General features: G+C 34.2%; 1 protein-coding gene across 1 annotated transcript; it reads right to left on the bottom strand.

The window, feature by feature from the left end:
• Positions 1 to 9969: 9969 nt before the first annotated feature.
• LOC142525386 (putative potassium transporter 12) lies at positions 9970 to 14459 on the bottom strand. Its single transcript, XM_075629670.1, has 9 exons — positions 13984 to 14459; positions 12959 to 13187; positions 12643 to 12891; positions 12477 to 12527; positions 12018 to 12278; positions 11801 to 11853; positions 11608 to 11722; positions 11276 to 11530; positions 9970 to 11188 (listed from the first exon to the last, which is right to left on the bottom strand). The coding sequence occupies exons 1-9, from the start codon at positions 14251 to 14253 to the stop codon at positions 10137 to 10139; spliced, it is 2535 nt and encodes an 844-aa protein (XP_075485785.1). The 5' UTR covers positions 14254 to 14459; the 3' UTR covers positions 9970 to 10136.
• Between the last annotated feature and the right edge of the window lie 2975 nt (positions 14460 to 17434).

Raw genomic sequence — 17434 nt, 5'->3', positions numbered from 1 at the left:
TTCCACAAGATAGTGAGATTCAGACCAGACATGGCTGAAGAGTGGAAATTTTACGGTAAGGGTTCTAGATCGAGAATTCCTTTAATATCCGTATTATCTATGACTCGATTGTTACAGAAAGGAGCAGAGGGATTCCTTGTATATTCAGTAGATTTACTGAAGTCGAGTCCATCCTTGGCTGATTCGCCAGTGGTACGTGAGTTTGCTGACGTCTTTCCAGACGAGATCCCGGGATTACCTCCAGTTAGAGAGATAGACTTCAGCATTGAATTGATGCCAAGTACTGTGCCAATTTCTAGAGCCCCGTACAGAATGGCACCCATTGAATTGAAAGAATTAAAAGATCAGCTTGAAGATTTACTGGCCAAGGGGTACATCGAACCGAGTGTTTCTCCTTGGGGTGCTCCAGTATTGTTTGTAAGAAAGAAGGACGGTTCCATGAGACTCTGCATCGACTATCGGTAACTGAACAAGGCAACGATAAAGAATAAATATCCTTTGCCTCGTATTGATGATTTGTTTGACCAGTTGCAGGATTCTTCAGTATATTCCAAGATCGATTTGAGATCTGGATATCATCAGCTGAGAGTCAGAGATTCTGATATCTCAAAGACAGCATTCAGAACCAGGTATGGACACTATGAATTTATTGTCATGCCGTTTGGTCTGACGAATGCTCCAGCTGTATTTATGGGATTGATGAACCATATATTCCAGAAATATCTCGATGATTTTGTGATTATTTTCATCGATGATATTTTGATTTATTCAAAGAATATGAGTGAGCATGCTGAGCATTTAAGAACTGTGTTTCGAATTTTAAGGACTGAGAAATTATATGCCAAACTTTCGAAATGCGAGTTTTGGTTGAAGCAGGTAGTATTTCTGGGGCATATTATATCCGGAGATGGGATATCAGTGGATCCCAGCAAAGTTGAGGCCGTGATTTCTTGGCCAAGACCGACGTCAGTGCCCGAAATTCGCAGTTCATGGGTTTAGCAGGATATTAGCGTCGTTTTATTAAAGATTTCTCAAGTATAGCTAAACCAATTACTCAGCTGACTCAGAAGAATGCTCCATTTGTTTGGTCTGAAGAATGTGAGACCAGTTTTCTGGAGTTGAAAAAGAGATTAACCAGTGCTCCGGTGTTGACTATCCCATCCGGTACTGGTGGTTTTGTGGTTTATTGTGACGCCTCTCACAGAGGGTTGGGATGTGTTCTGATGCAGCGAGGGCATGTTATTGCTTATGCCTCAAGACAACTTAAACCACATGAGACTCGTTATCCAATCCATGATCTTGAATTGGCAGCCATTGTCTTTGCATTAAAGATATGGCGACACTATCTTTATGGTGAAAAGTTTGAGATATATTCTGATCATAAGAGTTTGAAATTCTGTTTTCACAATCTGAATTGAATATGAGGCAACGAAGATGGCTTGATTTGCTTAAGGATTTTGATTGTGAAATCAAATACTACCCAGGAAAGTCCAATGCAGCAGCCGATACACTGAGTCGAAAGATATGTTCCTTATCCTTGTCGACGATCGGTGTTTCAAATTTGATAGAAGACTGCTGTTTGTCTGGATTAACATTTGAAACAGATTATAGACCGTTGAGACTTTATACGGTGCAAGTAGAACCAGAGCTGATTATGAAAATTAAAGCGACTCATAAAGTTGATCAGAATGTACAGAGATCAATAGTGATGGTCAGAACAGGGCATAGATCGGAATATCAGGTACGTGATAACGTCTTGTATGTAAATAATCGTTTGGTTGTGCCGAATGTTTCAGAGTTGAGACGACATATATTGTCAGAAGCGCACAACAGTCGATTCAGTATTCATCCTGGTGGCAGAAAGATATATAATGATTTGAAAAGACAGTTCTGGTGGAAACAAATGAAGACTGACATTGCCGAATTTGTTTCCAAATGTCTGAATTGCCAGCAGGTGAAAGCAGAAAGAAAGAAACCAGGAGGTTTATTACAGAGTTTGTCCATTCCTGAATGGAAATGGGATCACATTTCCATGGATTTTGTGACGCAGCTACCGCGTTCCTCCCGAGGTTGTGATGCGATTTGGGTCGTGATTGACAGATTGACCAAATCCGCATGTTTTATTCCGTACAAGATGACGTACAGATTTGACCAGATGACAGAGATTTATGTCAGAGAAGTGGTCAGATTGCACGGAGTGCCGAAGTCAATTGTATCAGACCGTGATCTTCGATTTACTTCGCACTTCTGGCAGAGTTTACAGCAGGCTCTCGGTACAAAGTTACATCTGAGTACTGCATATCACCCACAGACCGACGGACAGTCAGAGCGGACTATCCAGACACTGGAGGATATGCTGAGAGCAGTAGTGCTTGATTTTAGCACTAATTGGCAAGATGCATTGCCACTTTGTGAGTTTTCGTACAACAACAGCTATCAGACGAGTATTGAAATGGCACCATTTGAAGCGTTGTACGGAAAAAAGTTTCGATCCCCTCTCTATTGGGATGATATCTCTGAAGTGCCTGAGATTGGACTTGACATGATCAGAGATATGACAGAAAAAGTGAAATTGATTCAAAAGAAAATGAAGGCAGCCCAGGACAGACAAGCTAAATATGCCAACCTTCGGCGACGACCGTTGGTATTTGAAGCAGGAGATCGAGTGTTCCTGAAGATTTCACCTTTCAGAGGAGTTGTCAGATTTGGCAAGAAAGGGAAACTGTCTCCACGATATATTGGGCCTTATGAGATTCTCGAGAAGATAGGAGATCGTGCCTATCGACTCGCGTTACCGCCTTCATTATCCAGGATACATGATGTCTTTCATGTATCGTTATTAAGGAAATACCTTCCTGATGCTTCACATGCTATTCAGCCAGACGAGGCCGAAATGAATGAGACGTTGAGCTATATTGAAAAACCGATTCAGATTATTGATCGTAAAGAAAAACAGCTCAGAACGAAGACCATTCCACTTGTGAAAGTTCAATGGACTCATCATGGCACTGAAAAAGCAACCTGGGAAACTGAATCAGATATGAGACAAGAATTCCCTGAGTTGTTTCGATGATGTAAACTTTTTAGACCGTTTCTGTATATACTCCCTATTGACATAATTGAATGCATGTGATTTCGAGGACGAAATCGTATCTTAGGGGGGGAGAAATGTAATGCCCGAGATTTTATATCGTGCTAAATTACGATTATTGATTTTTAATCAAGATAATTATGAAAGGGCTAACCGAGACACGAAATGAGATCGCGTGTGAAAAACTGATGTGCGAGGACAGTAGCATCGGCGCACATGCGCGACCGGATGCGCGCACATGCGCCAAACAGGCAGAAGACCTCGCGCATATGCGCGGAAGATGTCGCGCATATGCGCGAAGCCTATGTGAGGAACTCCAGAGAGTCTCGCGCATATGCGCGGAGATGAGTCGCGCATATGCGCGAGGCGATGTGCAGGATACGCGCGGAGACCGAGTGTCTCGCGCATATGCGCCGATTGGGGTCGCGCATATGCGCGAGACGTGTGCTACAAACATTGAGCCACTCGTCCTTGTGCATGTTACGTGTATATATATATATATATATATATATATATATATATATATATACAGTAATCCTTAAGGCTTCAGAAGAAAGAAAGGAAACGAAAGCTTCGAGGGAAAATAGCTTTTGAATTTTAGAATTCGATTTGCGATCAATCCATCCGTTAGATTTTAAATCCGACTTCAGTACTGTGTTCCTATCAACGCAGGCTACTACATGACGTAAGTTTTACTACGTTTTGACATGTTTTGAAATTATGATGTTGTTGGAATTGAATACATGTCATATATGTTGTTCTTGACATGTTAGACAGTGTAGAATCGAAGCCAGATTAGGAAACGGACTGAATATGGAAGTGTTATGATTTTCAGAATGAGATTGACTAGAATTGATGTCAGATTTATACGGTGGTTAATTGTAAATGATTGGAATTGGTATAGACTGATATAGTATTATCAGTATCGCAAGATTGTACTGTTGTACCGTCAGAATTTGATAAGACGGGGATGTTTTGATTTGAATAGAATATTGATACAGTATATTGATATTGTCATTGCCAGATTGAACATTGACAGGCTTTGAGTCGAGACTTCAATTGTATCAGAGCGACGGCAAGAAAGGTATAAATAAATGTTGATTCGGGATTGCACAACTCGAGTTAGGTCTGACTTGAGTTTCCCAAAATCACATACTTTATTTTATTGCATTGATATTTGCAGATTATCAGATTGATATGTTTAGTCTATTGAATTATAGCAGAGCCAGAGTTTGAGTCTAGGGCAGATCAGCCTAGCTAGGGCAGAACCGCCGAGTCTTTGTCAGAACCGCGTAGACTCTAGACTTACGATGTATCGATGAGCTTAGATGTAGATCGACGTCTATTGTAGACATTCGATACAGCATACCAAAGTCTAAATTAGATCGGGATCCCTAGGTTAGAAATAAGTTGAGATAAGATAATAAGTCATTGACTTAAATACAGATTCGTATTGATTCATTTAGTCAGATTAGATACATGTTTAATGATTGTTTATGCTTTTATATATGTTTTATATGATTGCATTGATACATTGTTTATACTGGGATATTTATATCTCACCGGAGTTATCCGGCTGTTGTTTTGTCTGTATGTGTGCATGACAACAGGTGGGACAGGTTCAGGGTCACAGAGGTGAAGAAAGATCGAGTTAGAGTGGAGACTACGGACTTGGACTAGAGTTAGGGTTTAAACACTTGTTATATAGTTGTTAAACCTTAGTTGAGACTGATTGTATATAGTGCAAGATTTGTACTTTTAATACTGACGTGTATGTTAAGATGTATGCCATTACGTTCCGCAATTTAAAAAAAAATTAGACCCTGTTTATTATAATTAATTAAATTAATGCCAATGACGATTAATAAGATGATTAGCATCCGGGTCCCCACACAAATAAATTTAACTTTTCTGACGACTTGTAAGGGTTACGCGTCCGGAAGCAGAGATTGACAAGGGGACACATAAATATATTAGTAAAGAAAAAACGTAACAATTTTTATTCCGAAGATTGTCGGAAACCCGGATTTGATCATTTAATCGCTCAACTCAAAAAGGGGAAAGGCAGAAAAATGAAGAAAACTCTGGAAAAAGGTACAAACTAGCATAGGAATGTGAAAGAAAAGACTAAATGCTTATGGTATTTATATATGATGTATTTTAATATTAAAAAAAATATTTAACTTGAAAATATAATAGAATTAGTATGGGTGCATGTGGATAGTATTTTGCATGATATTTCAATATCCATTTGGTTTCAAAATTAAAACAAATAATTTGAAATCCTTTACTTGACCTATGAATTTGATATACTATAGTTTGAAATCTCTTTAAAATCTAAATGTTAGTCTATGTTACACCGATATTGCTTTTCTCACTTTTTTTAGAAGTATATATATATATATATATATATATATATATATATTGTTAATTTAGGAGCTAACATTTCACTACATCATATGAGGAGAAATACTTCATATGTAGCTTAGAATAATCCCAAAATTCTAAACGATGGAATACTTTGGGTATAGCGACGGAAAGACTAATCCGTCGTTAATTAGCGACGGATTTTGACAAAACTGTCGCTAATTAGGTCATATTCAATCGCTAATTAGAATAAACCGTCGCTAAATTGACGACGATTTATATCAAAATAGTCGCTAATTAGCAACGAGTTTATTCTACTCAAAATCGTCGCTAATTAGCGACGTTTTGGTAACCGTCGCAATCATTTTGCGACGGTGACTTTAGCGACGATCTTAATTTCTTTCGTTAAAACAGTTGCTAATTTGTTTTACGACGATTTTAGCGACAGAATAAACCGTCACTAAGTAGAAACTTTTTTGTAGTGAAATAATATATCCAAACGCACTTAAAATATCTGAATTTTACGGAACAAAACTTTGTATTAAGTTACAAGTCCTGATAACAAGGAATAAATTCGAAAAATAAGATTTATTGGCCTTCGCACTTTAAAGTGTAAAATCTCAAAATGAAATTGCGATGACTTCTATCTAAGCTCAAAATCAAATTTAAATTTAGCTCAAAACCCTAATAATTATCAATTTAAATCCATTCGCTTAATTAAATTCCGAGAAGTCTAAGTTGGGTGAATTGTAAATTTTAAATATTAAGAATATCAAATGGTACAATTTTAATTTTAATTTTTAAAAATATTATGATGCAATGTATTTGAATTGAACCGTACTTAGATAGACTTCTGGAAAGCCTTCTTTTATGGAAACGGCATAATTGGAATGCTTGCTTAAAATAGTAGGGTTTCTTAGCTTTAATTATTGGACAATTATTCAGTTTTCTATATGAAATCCAAAATATAAAAAAATGATATTAATCAATATTAAAGTATCTTTTAAAATTAAAATTTAATTAAAATTAATGATGGTGGGAATTATATAATCGAATTTTCTAAAAGAAAAATAATTTGTTATTCAGTAAAGGGTTTAAATTGACATGTATAAATTAGGTAAAGCATCAAGTTGTAATGTGATTAGGTCAAAAAATGAGAGTCCTATAACTTTGGACCCAATATACTATACATTATTGGGATATATAGCTTTAATTTTTAATTAATAAAGTGGGCCTATTGAGCAGAAGAGTTGGTCGAAATTGAAAGAGCTAACAACAAGAGAATATATAATCACTAGGAGTAAAAAAAATATCAAATTTTCGATATACCGAGATTATCGTATTGAAAAAATATCGAATTTTCGGTATACCGAAGATTTCGGTACGATACGATAACAATACCGAATTTTTTCGATACGGTAACAGTATTCAATTTGAAAATTTCGGTATATACCAGAATACCGAAAAATATACAAAATGTTTAAAATATATAATATTTTGAAACAATAAATTTATAAAAATTTTAAAATGTAAGATTTTACCGAACCGAAATCTCGATATACCGTACAATTTCGGTATAATCGGTATACTAGTTATATGTATCGAAATTTTCTGTACGGTATATGATTTTCGATATGGTATACCACCCCTAATAATCGCACATTGTAGTAAGGCTTCAAATATTTTATCAATGGGAAGATATTTAAAATTTTCTAAAAATATGGGATCTAATTCTCAAAATCCAATGAGTAACTTATAAATCAATTATAGTTATGTAATTATGTTTCGACGATCAGTTTTATTAATTTGTCAAAATTTTGTAACCATTATCATTGTTAAATTTTTATAATTATATCATAAAACATACGTATCTAACTACTAATGGATTACTAACCACTTAATTATAAAAAAATTAATAATAATATCGACAATTTAATTACATGATTTTGATTATAAGAACTAAAACTGATCGAAACTCATGTTGTGATTGTACAATTCAAACTCATGTTTCAATCACTCTTCAAATGGGATGATTAATGTTATGCAACAACGACCGTCGCAATTTGTTGGAAGCGATAGACTTCGACATAAGTTATAAGATCGTATATTTGTCGTTTCATCAAAATCAATAGATACTAATATTAGTAATGATGTTATAAGTCAAGCACTTTAAAACATATCGCAATACAAATATCACGTTTAAATTGATCTCCTAGTCCGATAATAAAATGATAATTTCTTACAAGGTTTCTGTATTAATAATTCATAAATGTAGTGTTTCATCCTGTGAAAACCCGAATTTCCAGCAGTAGCTAGCATTTTCCAGCAGCTAGCAATATTCAGCAGCAATACAAAATTTCACCAGAAGCTAACGATTCCAGCAGCAACTAATATTTCAGAAGCTGTTATTTATCCAGCAGATAAAATCCAGCAGCAGAAGAGTTCAGTAGCACGAGATTCCAGCAGACAACTACTGATTCTGCTTATGACTTGTAACTGAAGCATTTAACATTGAATAAAGGCTGTTAATGGCACATAATGGCAGATTATGACCATTAATTGAGAGGCTAACAGTCAGAATTTTGCCTATAAATAACACCCTCAAATATCTGAATTGGTGTTACACAAATCTTGAATTATCACTTGAAATTCGAGCTAAGAGAGTGCCTTTTTCGAGCGGTAAAATCCAGTAGCAAGAACAAGCAGATTCCAAACTTCAACCGAAATTTCTAGCAAATTACGGTAAGTGGGCTTATGTATAATTATCTCGAAACCAGTTTGATAATTTCTGTTTTGAAGCAACGTATATGTATTTTGTTTTTTATTTCTGATTTTTTTTAAGCACTGAAACCTAGTGAACTAATGGTAGGAATATATATTCTGAACATTCCTTATTCCTGAATCCTGATTACTGGCCTCACCCCTTAGAGGAGAGAACATATAGGGGACTGATATCAGTTTAGCCATGAAACTCAGAAACGTGCTTAGTGCTTACTTGCTAAATTTTAAGTTCCGATTTCTGTTCTGAACCCTGTTATTTCTGAATACTGATTCATGTTCTGAAAGTAAAAGTTTCTTTATATTATTTGTATTTATGTTTCTATTGAAAATGGTTTCGAAACTGGGAGTTATTCTCGCCCCCGCTTATTGAGTGACGACCGTATCACTCACTCACCAAACTCATCTCAGATAAGAACGATGAAGAAACGTTAGAAGAAGAAGAGCATAATCAATTCTGGGGCTAGTGAAGAATACTGTTGTCTCTCAGTTCTGATTTATGTTTTTTTATATTTCGCTGCATCTGTTAAGACATTGTTATATCTGGTTTTATATTTCCGCTGTAAAATATTAGTTATGTGAGTTTCTATTAGACAATGAATTATTCAGTATTATGAATAAAAGAATGGTTTCTGAATTTTGTACTTCTGAATCTTGTTGTTTTTCGAATGTAAATTTGAGAGTAACACCGGTGTCGACTAACCCCGTCCCTGAGGCATGACACATCCCTTGTGCGGTCTATTGACACAAGCATGGTAGACTTGACCCCTATAATAAAAAACCTTTAGGTGTAATCTTTCGCTCAATACTAGAATCGAAAATTGAAACGACATTTTGAACACCTAATTGGAACTAGTGCAAAAAAAGTGACGATGACAATTACTATTGCAACATATCCACCTAAGTATTAAAAACTAGCTCACTTTACTTCTTGACCTAACTTTTGAACGCTACGTGACCCCTATCCATTGAGCTCTAATTCATTCAATATTACATAGACGGGTCAATTCTATCAATATTCACAATAAAAAGTAATACTCTTAACATAAAAAGTAATATTTTTTCATGAATGACCCAAATAAGAGATCCGTCTCACAAAATACGACTCGTTAGACCGTCTCACACAAATTTTTACCATATTATATTGTTTGTTGGCTCTAATTTTCCTCTAATATATTGGTAAGATTAAGTCGAATGTTCAATACATTACATTAATTAAATATACTCAAATATATGTATACACATACATTTTCAACGTTGCGATACTCATCGTTGATTATCTTCAATGAATGCATGAAATTAAGGCTAAAGTTAAACCCTTCAAGTCAACAAAATTCTCCTAATTTCATTATATTATTATAATAAATAAACTTTATTGTATGATTGATTTTGAGCTTGCGAACTTTAGAACGTCTCAAAACACAATATTGTTCTTATTCATAAAATAAAAATTGTAAGGATGAAGTATGACGTTTTGATTTGTTTCGATTTTCTAAAATATTACATCCCCATCTGATTAATTACTAAAATTTAAAATGATAGAACATAAAATTATTTAAATTTATTGTCTATATATACATAATTTAATTGTTCATACCCGGTGACAGGTATTTTTTTTAACCTTATTCAACCATTTATTTAAGAAAATGACTTTCTCATGTGTTTGAGAACATCATTTTCTTAAATAAATAGTTGACCAAAGTTATTTTGCAAATTTTCCCGACTGACCATAGTTACCGTCCTAACAAATTTCCTTTCATAGAATAATACAACTGGGCTGGGCTAGGCCCAAAATCACTCTCGACAAGAAGTTCCAAGAAATTATTGGACTCGAAATGTGAATAATAGCATAAATCACGCTTTATTTACATGAACATAACACAAAGTCCAATTTCATAGATCAGACCATATATGTCATTCCAACTTGGATTATATTCATGTGAGGTACTCTCATTGTGGCAGCGCCTCCTCGGCAGTTCCTCCTCAAGAACGAGTAGAAGTAATTTATAACCAATTTCTTCAGAAACAATGAGTTTTTCTTGGCTCGTACATCTCCATGTCCAAGCAAATATGTGAATCCAGAATTAGTTGCTTCTCTGAGAGCTGAAAGCTCGTATTCGAGGCCAGGATCTTCATCTCCTGACATGACGCTGGCTGGTAATTGTGGTAACGGTATCCTTGATGTCGAGGGCTCTGATTCTTTCAATCTATGATCGCGCATTAACGGGACTTTTAGCTCTCCAATTCCATTGAAATCTTGGATATCGTCGGCCCTCCCTGCTACGGAAACGCTGTCCAGATCTTCCTCGTTGATGGTGCTCTCCAAAGCAAGATCTTGAGCTTCTTTCGTCAGAAAAATTTCAAGACTTTGCACCAGAAGTTGCTCAAATGCGCGATGATCTTCTTTCCTTATGTCTTTATATCCATATCTTACAATACAACGAAAAATATGGTAGTCTTTGGGGCAAATCCTTCTAAAAAGAAACCTTTCTTCTTGAGGGACAACGGGTATCGGGACGTTCTTGATGCAAACAAAGACTATAATAGAGTGAATGGCTGGAAGATCGAGTAAAAACCGCCCGAAAACCGAGGGGATACCTTGGACTAGCTCGTTGTATAGTAATCCAATACCAGGGACTCTTACTGTCCCGAGAGAGGACCCGAGCTCGTGCATGAAATCCATTGATATCTTGCCACGAACCTCACTCTGATACTTCAATACGCTACCGTAATTCCACATATACATCAGACAGAGGAAAAACGAAGCAAAGACTAAAGGAAGCCATCCTCCTTCTCTTATCTTGGACAGAACCGCAGATAGATAAATTAACTCGATTGTTCCAAATAGAAGCGGGAAACACAGAGCAAAAAACAAGTTGGTTTGCCATATTAGAAGCATGACGAGTGTCACTAGGGCCGTGCTGACTATCATCACACCAACTTCAGCAATTCCTGCAAATTTTCCCTCCTCTCTATCACCTTATGTTTCATCTCTTAAATAAACCGAAAAGACGTAAAATAAAGTAATATAAAATGAACCGTAAGCATTGGCAATTTCTGTAGTGCTCTGGAAGACTGCAACAACAATAATGCACATAACCATCAAAAAATAATTGATGACAGGTATGTAAATTTGCCCCATTAGTTTTCTTGAAGTGTGAATGATCTTGAGACGAGGGAAGCATCCAAGAGTCATGGACTGCTTCACGCATGAGAATGAAGCCGATATCATGGCTTGACTAGCAATTATAGCTGCAATCGCGGCTATCACAAATACTGGCCAGAACAGGCTCTCTGTACCATTATAGAACAGCACGTCAAATACAACCATCATACAATGAAAGAGAAAGTCCTCGTAAGGAAAACTTTACCAGGAACAGAATCGTAAAATATTTTGTCAGCTGAATGAGGGTGCTTAATAAGATATGCAGCTTGGCCCATGTACGCTAAAAGGAGGCATGGGAAAACAACACCAGTGAAAGCAATCTGCGGCAGTTTTTTTAACTTAAATTGGCCAGTTAAACTTGAAAATTTTAAATAGTACAAGAATAGCTGAAAAATAACCTGTATAGACGGCACAGAGAAATGGCCTAGATCAGCAAACATTGCTTCTGCACCTGAAAATGTTGTGTTTCAGTTAGTAGAAAAGAGTATACTAAAAAAAATTACTAGAAAAGAATATAATTTCATGCAGAAACTTGTATCGAACAAATATTCATATAACATTTCCCATTTATTTGATGTACGACCGATAAAATACCAATGGAGCGAAAAACCTTGCCTGTGATGCATAAAACGCAGCCACCAAGTGCTGACCACGCATTGATGCCATTCTTTTTGAAGAAAAGGTAAATGTAGGCTGGATTTATTGACCTCACAACTGTTATATCATACTTGAACATGTTGTATATTCCGATAGATCCTAGACTAAAGAACCATAATGCAAGTGCAGGAGCAAATGCAAATCCCACTTTAGCAGTTCCAAACCTCTGTATGGCAAATAATCCAACCAGGATAACTATAGATGTAACAACAAGAGCATCTGAAAATGAAGAGAAAAAATCAGTATAGGGACTCTTTTATGACTAGGTGATATTACTAAGTGGAAGCACAAACAATCTATTATAGCTGGTGATTATTTGAAAATTGCACAGAAAAATATTTTAAAAAACCCGCATGTTGTCACCAACGATTCAATCACGAGAGAGTTGCATTGATCCATTAATTGAGGTTTTCTTACTTGTGCCAAATCCAGGTATCCGACCCTGCAGACCGCTCACAGCAGACATGACTGAAAACAAGAAGCTTCATTACGATGTAATAATATGAAAACCAAAATAACTGTGAGATGAAACCAAAATGTGATCACTTGATAAGAAACTATAAGAAAATGGGATTTCATGTACCTGATATAGCAGGAGTCAAAATACCATCCCCAATAATCATAGATGTACCCAAAAGAACAAGAATTAAAAGAAGTTTCTTCAGATAATCCTTACGTTCCAATAAATCCTTTATATTTAGTGCCCTCTCCAGTTCTGGAGTGGGCAGTTTGAGCTTGAAGCTTGAAATATGTTCATCGGCCACTTGACGATTTGGCAAAAGATTAACATTTGCATACCTACAAATCAATGAATACAAAGAAAATGTTCCTCCTGTACATGGAACAATGAGGAGTTATTACATAAACTATGATGTAAATTTTAAGCAAATAGATCATACCTTCCCCATTATCATTCGCTCTCAGCACCACGAAAACGTATTTTGACAGAGGGATTAGAGCGATTGTGTAAATTACTAACGACAAAGTCCCCAAGACATCAACATCTGAAGTTATACGCACTTTGCTGAATACATCAGAAAAGACGTATAGAGGACTCGTACCCATGTCACCATACACGACACCAAGAGTTTGAAATGCCAATGCAAGAGTTTGCCATAAAGAAACATCCTATTATGTTAACCAATCCAAATCAGACAAGGACAAGGAAAATTATCATACACAGACGGACACATCATAATTTTTTGTTATAATATATAGATCATATTATGCTCCAATCCAGTTCTGTAAAATGAGGAAAAATAAGAAAGAAAAACAGGAAATATTTGTTTTCTTTTTAAAAGGAGAATTACATCTGGGTTGTTCAAGTCCCATCAAGGTTACTAGAAGTAGCAAAAAGAACTAAAAACTAACAAGCAAGATTAAGATAGATGAATTTTTGCATATGAAAGCAAATTTCCAGTAAATAGTGTGGTAAGCAATTTAGTCCTACAGCTAACATTGGTTGTTCATTGAAAACAAATTAAGGTCTCCCAAACCTACTTAGGAGTTTCGATTCTTTTGAATAAATGATCTTTGCTCCAATATCATATTGAGATCACTCCGAAAAATCATAGTCATGGAAGTTGCTGACTCATAATCTTTACATTTTTAACAAATGGATGCATGATGACTGATGATTTTTTATTTATCAGATCCCCAAATCTTTTTATATAATCCAAGATTCTGATTAGCGAAAAGTACTGAAATATACAGTTATATAACTTACAAGTAGTATTATACCAGAAATAGCTATTGAGTTACAGGGGCAGATCAATCATTCCCCAAACAAAGATAGCATACGTTCCATTCGAGTAAAAGATTCTTTAGTCATTAATGGTTTAGAAAATCTATGTGTCACGCTTTAAATACACTGAATCACAAAAACTAATACAGATGAATATATTTAAAAATATGAGATTTTTACCTTACTGTGGTGGCCATGAGCACCAGCAATCTCCATTGATTCAACATCAAAGGAATCAAGCCTTTTGGGCTTCTTGACCAGCCTTCTCCTCACAGATCCATATCCTTCTCCATCTTCTCTACCACCAATCAAAGACCATGGCGGCGACTCTGAGTCTACTTCACTCCCATCCACCCACCTGAAAGACTCCGCACGGCCACCTCCGAAGCCGCTAACACTGCTCCCCGAGAACTTTACGCTGCTGCTCTCTTCAATCCCTTCCTCTTCCATTTCTTTCAATCCCAGAAAACCCACCTAAGATTAAGAACCTCTAAAAGAGAGAGAAAACCCCCCTAGGAAATCAATTATGCATTGCTTTTGTCCTTTCCTCGCAATTATCACGTGGGTGGTTCATTTTGTGGAGATGGAAATCTAATATCGTTGGCTGTTGGATCTCTAACCAAATGATGTCATAAAAATCATAGGAATGATCCAATAGACGGCGGGACAATATTCTGTCACCTACCCAATGTCTAAATATATAATCTTTAAAAACAAAAAAAATATTTTCAATCTTCAATAAATTACTCAAAAATCACCGAAAACAAAATAAATATACGATATTTTTTTAAGTATTATTTGTTTCAGATAATGTATTAATATATAATTTCTGAGTACTCAAATAAGTATAACAAATATTGATATAATAACAAATTTGTCTTTGATATGAAAATCGATACAAAATATTGAAAATACGGTACTATTATATGATAGTTGAGTAGTAACTATTTTATATCTGATATAAAAGATAAAATTTCGAGTATAACATTTGCTACATATATTTGAGTACTCAAAAATCATATATCAATATCAGGTCTCAAACAGTTATACTCAGATATCATACATTAATATCATTTTCAATGTTTTATATCCATTTTGATCTGAAATGACAAACATGTCATTAATACCATTATTTATTATGCACGTTTGGTAATAAAAAATCATACTTTATTATCATATCTGAAATGGGTAATATTCAAATATCATATATTAGTATCGATTTTTATACGAAAAAACACGTGGATTTGAGGAGTGCAAACATATTTTGTTGTAGATCACGGAGTACAAAACACATAATTTTTCAGTCAAAAACTGAATATAAATTTAAATTCGAATGTGAAAATCTAAAGCGAATTTACTTTGAATCTTCTTAATATAGGTGTTGAGAAAATATATTAGAGCGTGAAAATAACGGCAGCCAGTTGGCCCAGTATTGCAATAATGCATGTTTTCTTTCTTTTATTTTCTTACATACAGCTGTCCCAGATATTTTCCTGCATTAGAAGGTCTCCATCTCTAAGATAACTCGTAATATGGTATCTTTCCAACGTTAAATGTCATTGAGCTATTAGGCTATAAATTATCATTAGTAGATATCTTGTAAGACGATCTCACGAATTTTTATCTGTGAGATGAGTCAATCCTATCGATGTTCACAATAAAAAGTAATACTCTTAGCATAAAAAATAATACTTTTTCATGGATGACCCAAATAAGAGATTCGGCTCACAAAATAGGACCTGTGAGACCGTCTCACACAAGTTTTGCCAATTACCATTTGGACACAAATTTTGTTTGAAAATTATTATTTCATTTTGGAGACGAACCATATAAATTGGTATTAAATATTAATCTCATCCTTTTTAATTCATATTCAAATTGAACAGTTGAACTTAACTAAATTTAAGAATTTTAAAATGGCATAATATTATGTAAGGCTTGATGGGAGTTACCAAATGTAATTTTTTTTTTTGGCAGGTACCAAATGTAATTTCTTTCCCACTTATTTTTTATCCGTAAATAAAATTTAGACCAAAATTACTCTGCGCTTGTCATATTTATACGCTATATTTTATGAAGGATAAAGAAAAGATGACCAGACAATCATGTCTCTCCCAATGTTTGATTTAAATATTGTGTTAATTTCATTGTCCGAGAAAACTATATATATATACTAAGAACACGTGCAACTTCTTGTGATATATATAGAGAAAGCCATATATATATATATATACACACACACACTAAGAACATGTGCAACATATATATATATACACACACACACACTAAGAACATGTGCAACTTCTAGGACTTTGAAGTTAACACAATATTTAAATCAAACATTGGAACTTGGAAGAGACATGATTGTGTGGTCATCTTTATATATATACTAGTATTTAATTCGTGCGATACGCGGGATGATATTATTAAAAATAAATGAAAAATGAATAGATATTTAAATTGAAAAAATAATATAATTATTAAAAAATAAAAATAAAAACTATTTTTTCGCTAATTTTAAAAAACTTTCTTAAATACAACGCATGTCGATTAATTTTTTCCGCTAATAATCATTATCATATATCAAAATTTTAGATTGTGTTAACCTAAGTCAATGACATGATGCTTATCGTGTTTAGTGTATTGATATCGACCACCAACCTTAATACATATTTAATTCTTTAATTTTCGAGAAGTTATATATTATTATTTTTTAACATGTGATAAAAAATAGTTTTAAATCACATTCAATAAAATTAATGAGAATTACTTTTTTAAGAATTCAGTAATTTCGTCTAAATTCACATTCACAAACAATTTTGTGACATGACATGTGTTTGACACATTTGAATGATAACAATAATTGTTTCATCAATATCTTTATTCAAATATGTTGTGAATTTATTTACAAAATCTCTTCATAATATACACAACAGCCTATTATTCCGAAAGAAAAATGAAACATGTGATAATAAGTAAATTATGTATAAATCAGAAAAGTTATTTTATTAACATTTACTATGTGTATTCCAAAACAATGTCAATAAATTTTATAAGGTGTCGTCTAATAAGATGCTTACTTTCTTTAAAATTGGTTTAATTATTTCATTACGGGACATCATGTATCCGTGAACTTTGTAGTATAGAAGAAAATTATCACGTTAGTAATACATAATAATTAAAATTTTGTACAAATAGAAGAATAATATTTTTTACTTCTCGATCATGAAATACAGATTTCAAACTTAATGTCTCGTTGTTCTCGTTGTTTCCATACGTAGGTAGTTCATAAAAATTAACAAATCTAAATTTAAACGAACATTACATCTTGGAAGGATTCAACTCATATATGGTGCTGAAAAGAGGAGTCATTTCAGAATTCAATTTTGGAGTAAATAAATTTAGTAAGATAAATAGAATAAAACTTGTTTCTAATATAATACGCAATATTGCATTATTTATAATTTAAAATTCAAATAAGACATCCAAATGAACAAAAATTATACATTGGATGCTTTTGACATAAGCATACCATACATTAACTCTTTCAAATTATGAAAATCTCGAATTGCATACATTGTGTGTCAAACATTTCTGATTATTGAGGGTAATATACATATTTATTGAGAAT

The sequence above is a fragment of the Primulina tabacum genome, chromosome 14, assembly GCF_025594145.1.
Source record: "Primulina tabacum isolate GXHZ01 chromosome 14, ASM2559414v2, whole genome shotgun sequence".
In the NCBI taxonomy this organism is placed as follows: Eukaryota; Viridiplantae; Streptophyta; class Magnoliopsida; order Lamiales; family Gesneriaceae; genus Primulina; species Primulina tabacum.
Note: the sequence above shows the minus strand (reverse complement) of the source record. Positions and strands in the feature narration are given on the sequence as shown.

Excerpts from the sequence above, each read along its gene's own strand:
- LOC142525386 (XM_075629670.1), bottom strand. The coding sequence starts at position 14,253 with ATGGAAGAGGAAGGGATTGAAGAGAGCAGCAGCGTAAAGTTCTCGGGG. Across the intron at positions 12,279-12,476 it reads GATACCTGGATTTGGCACAA|ATGCTCTTGTTGTTACATCT; the intron begins GTAAGAAAACCT and ends CTTCATTTTCAG. Across the intron at positions 11,531-11,607 it reads ATTTTACGATTCTGTTCCTG|AGAGCCTGTTCTGGCCAGTA; the intron begins GTAAAGTTTTCC and ends ATAATGGTACAG.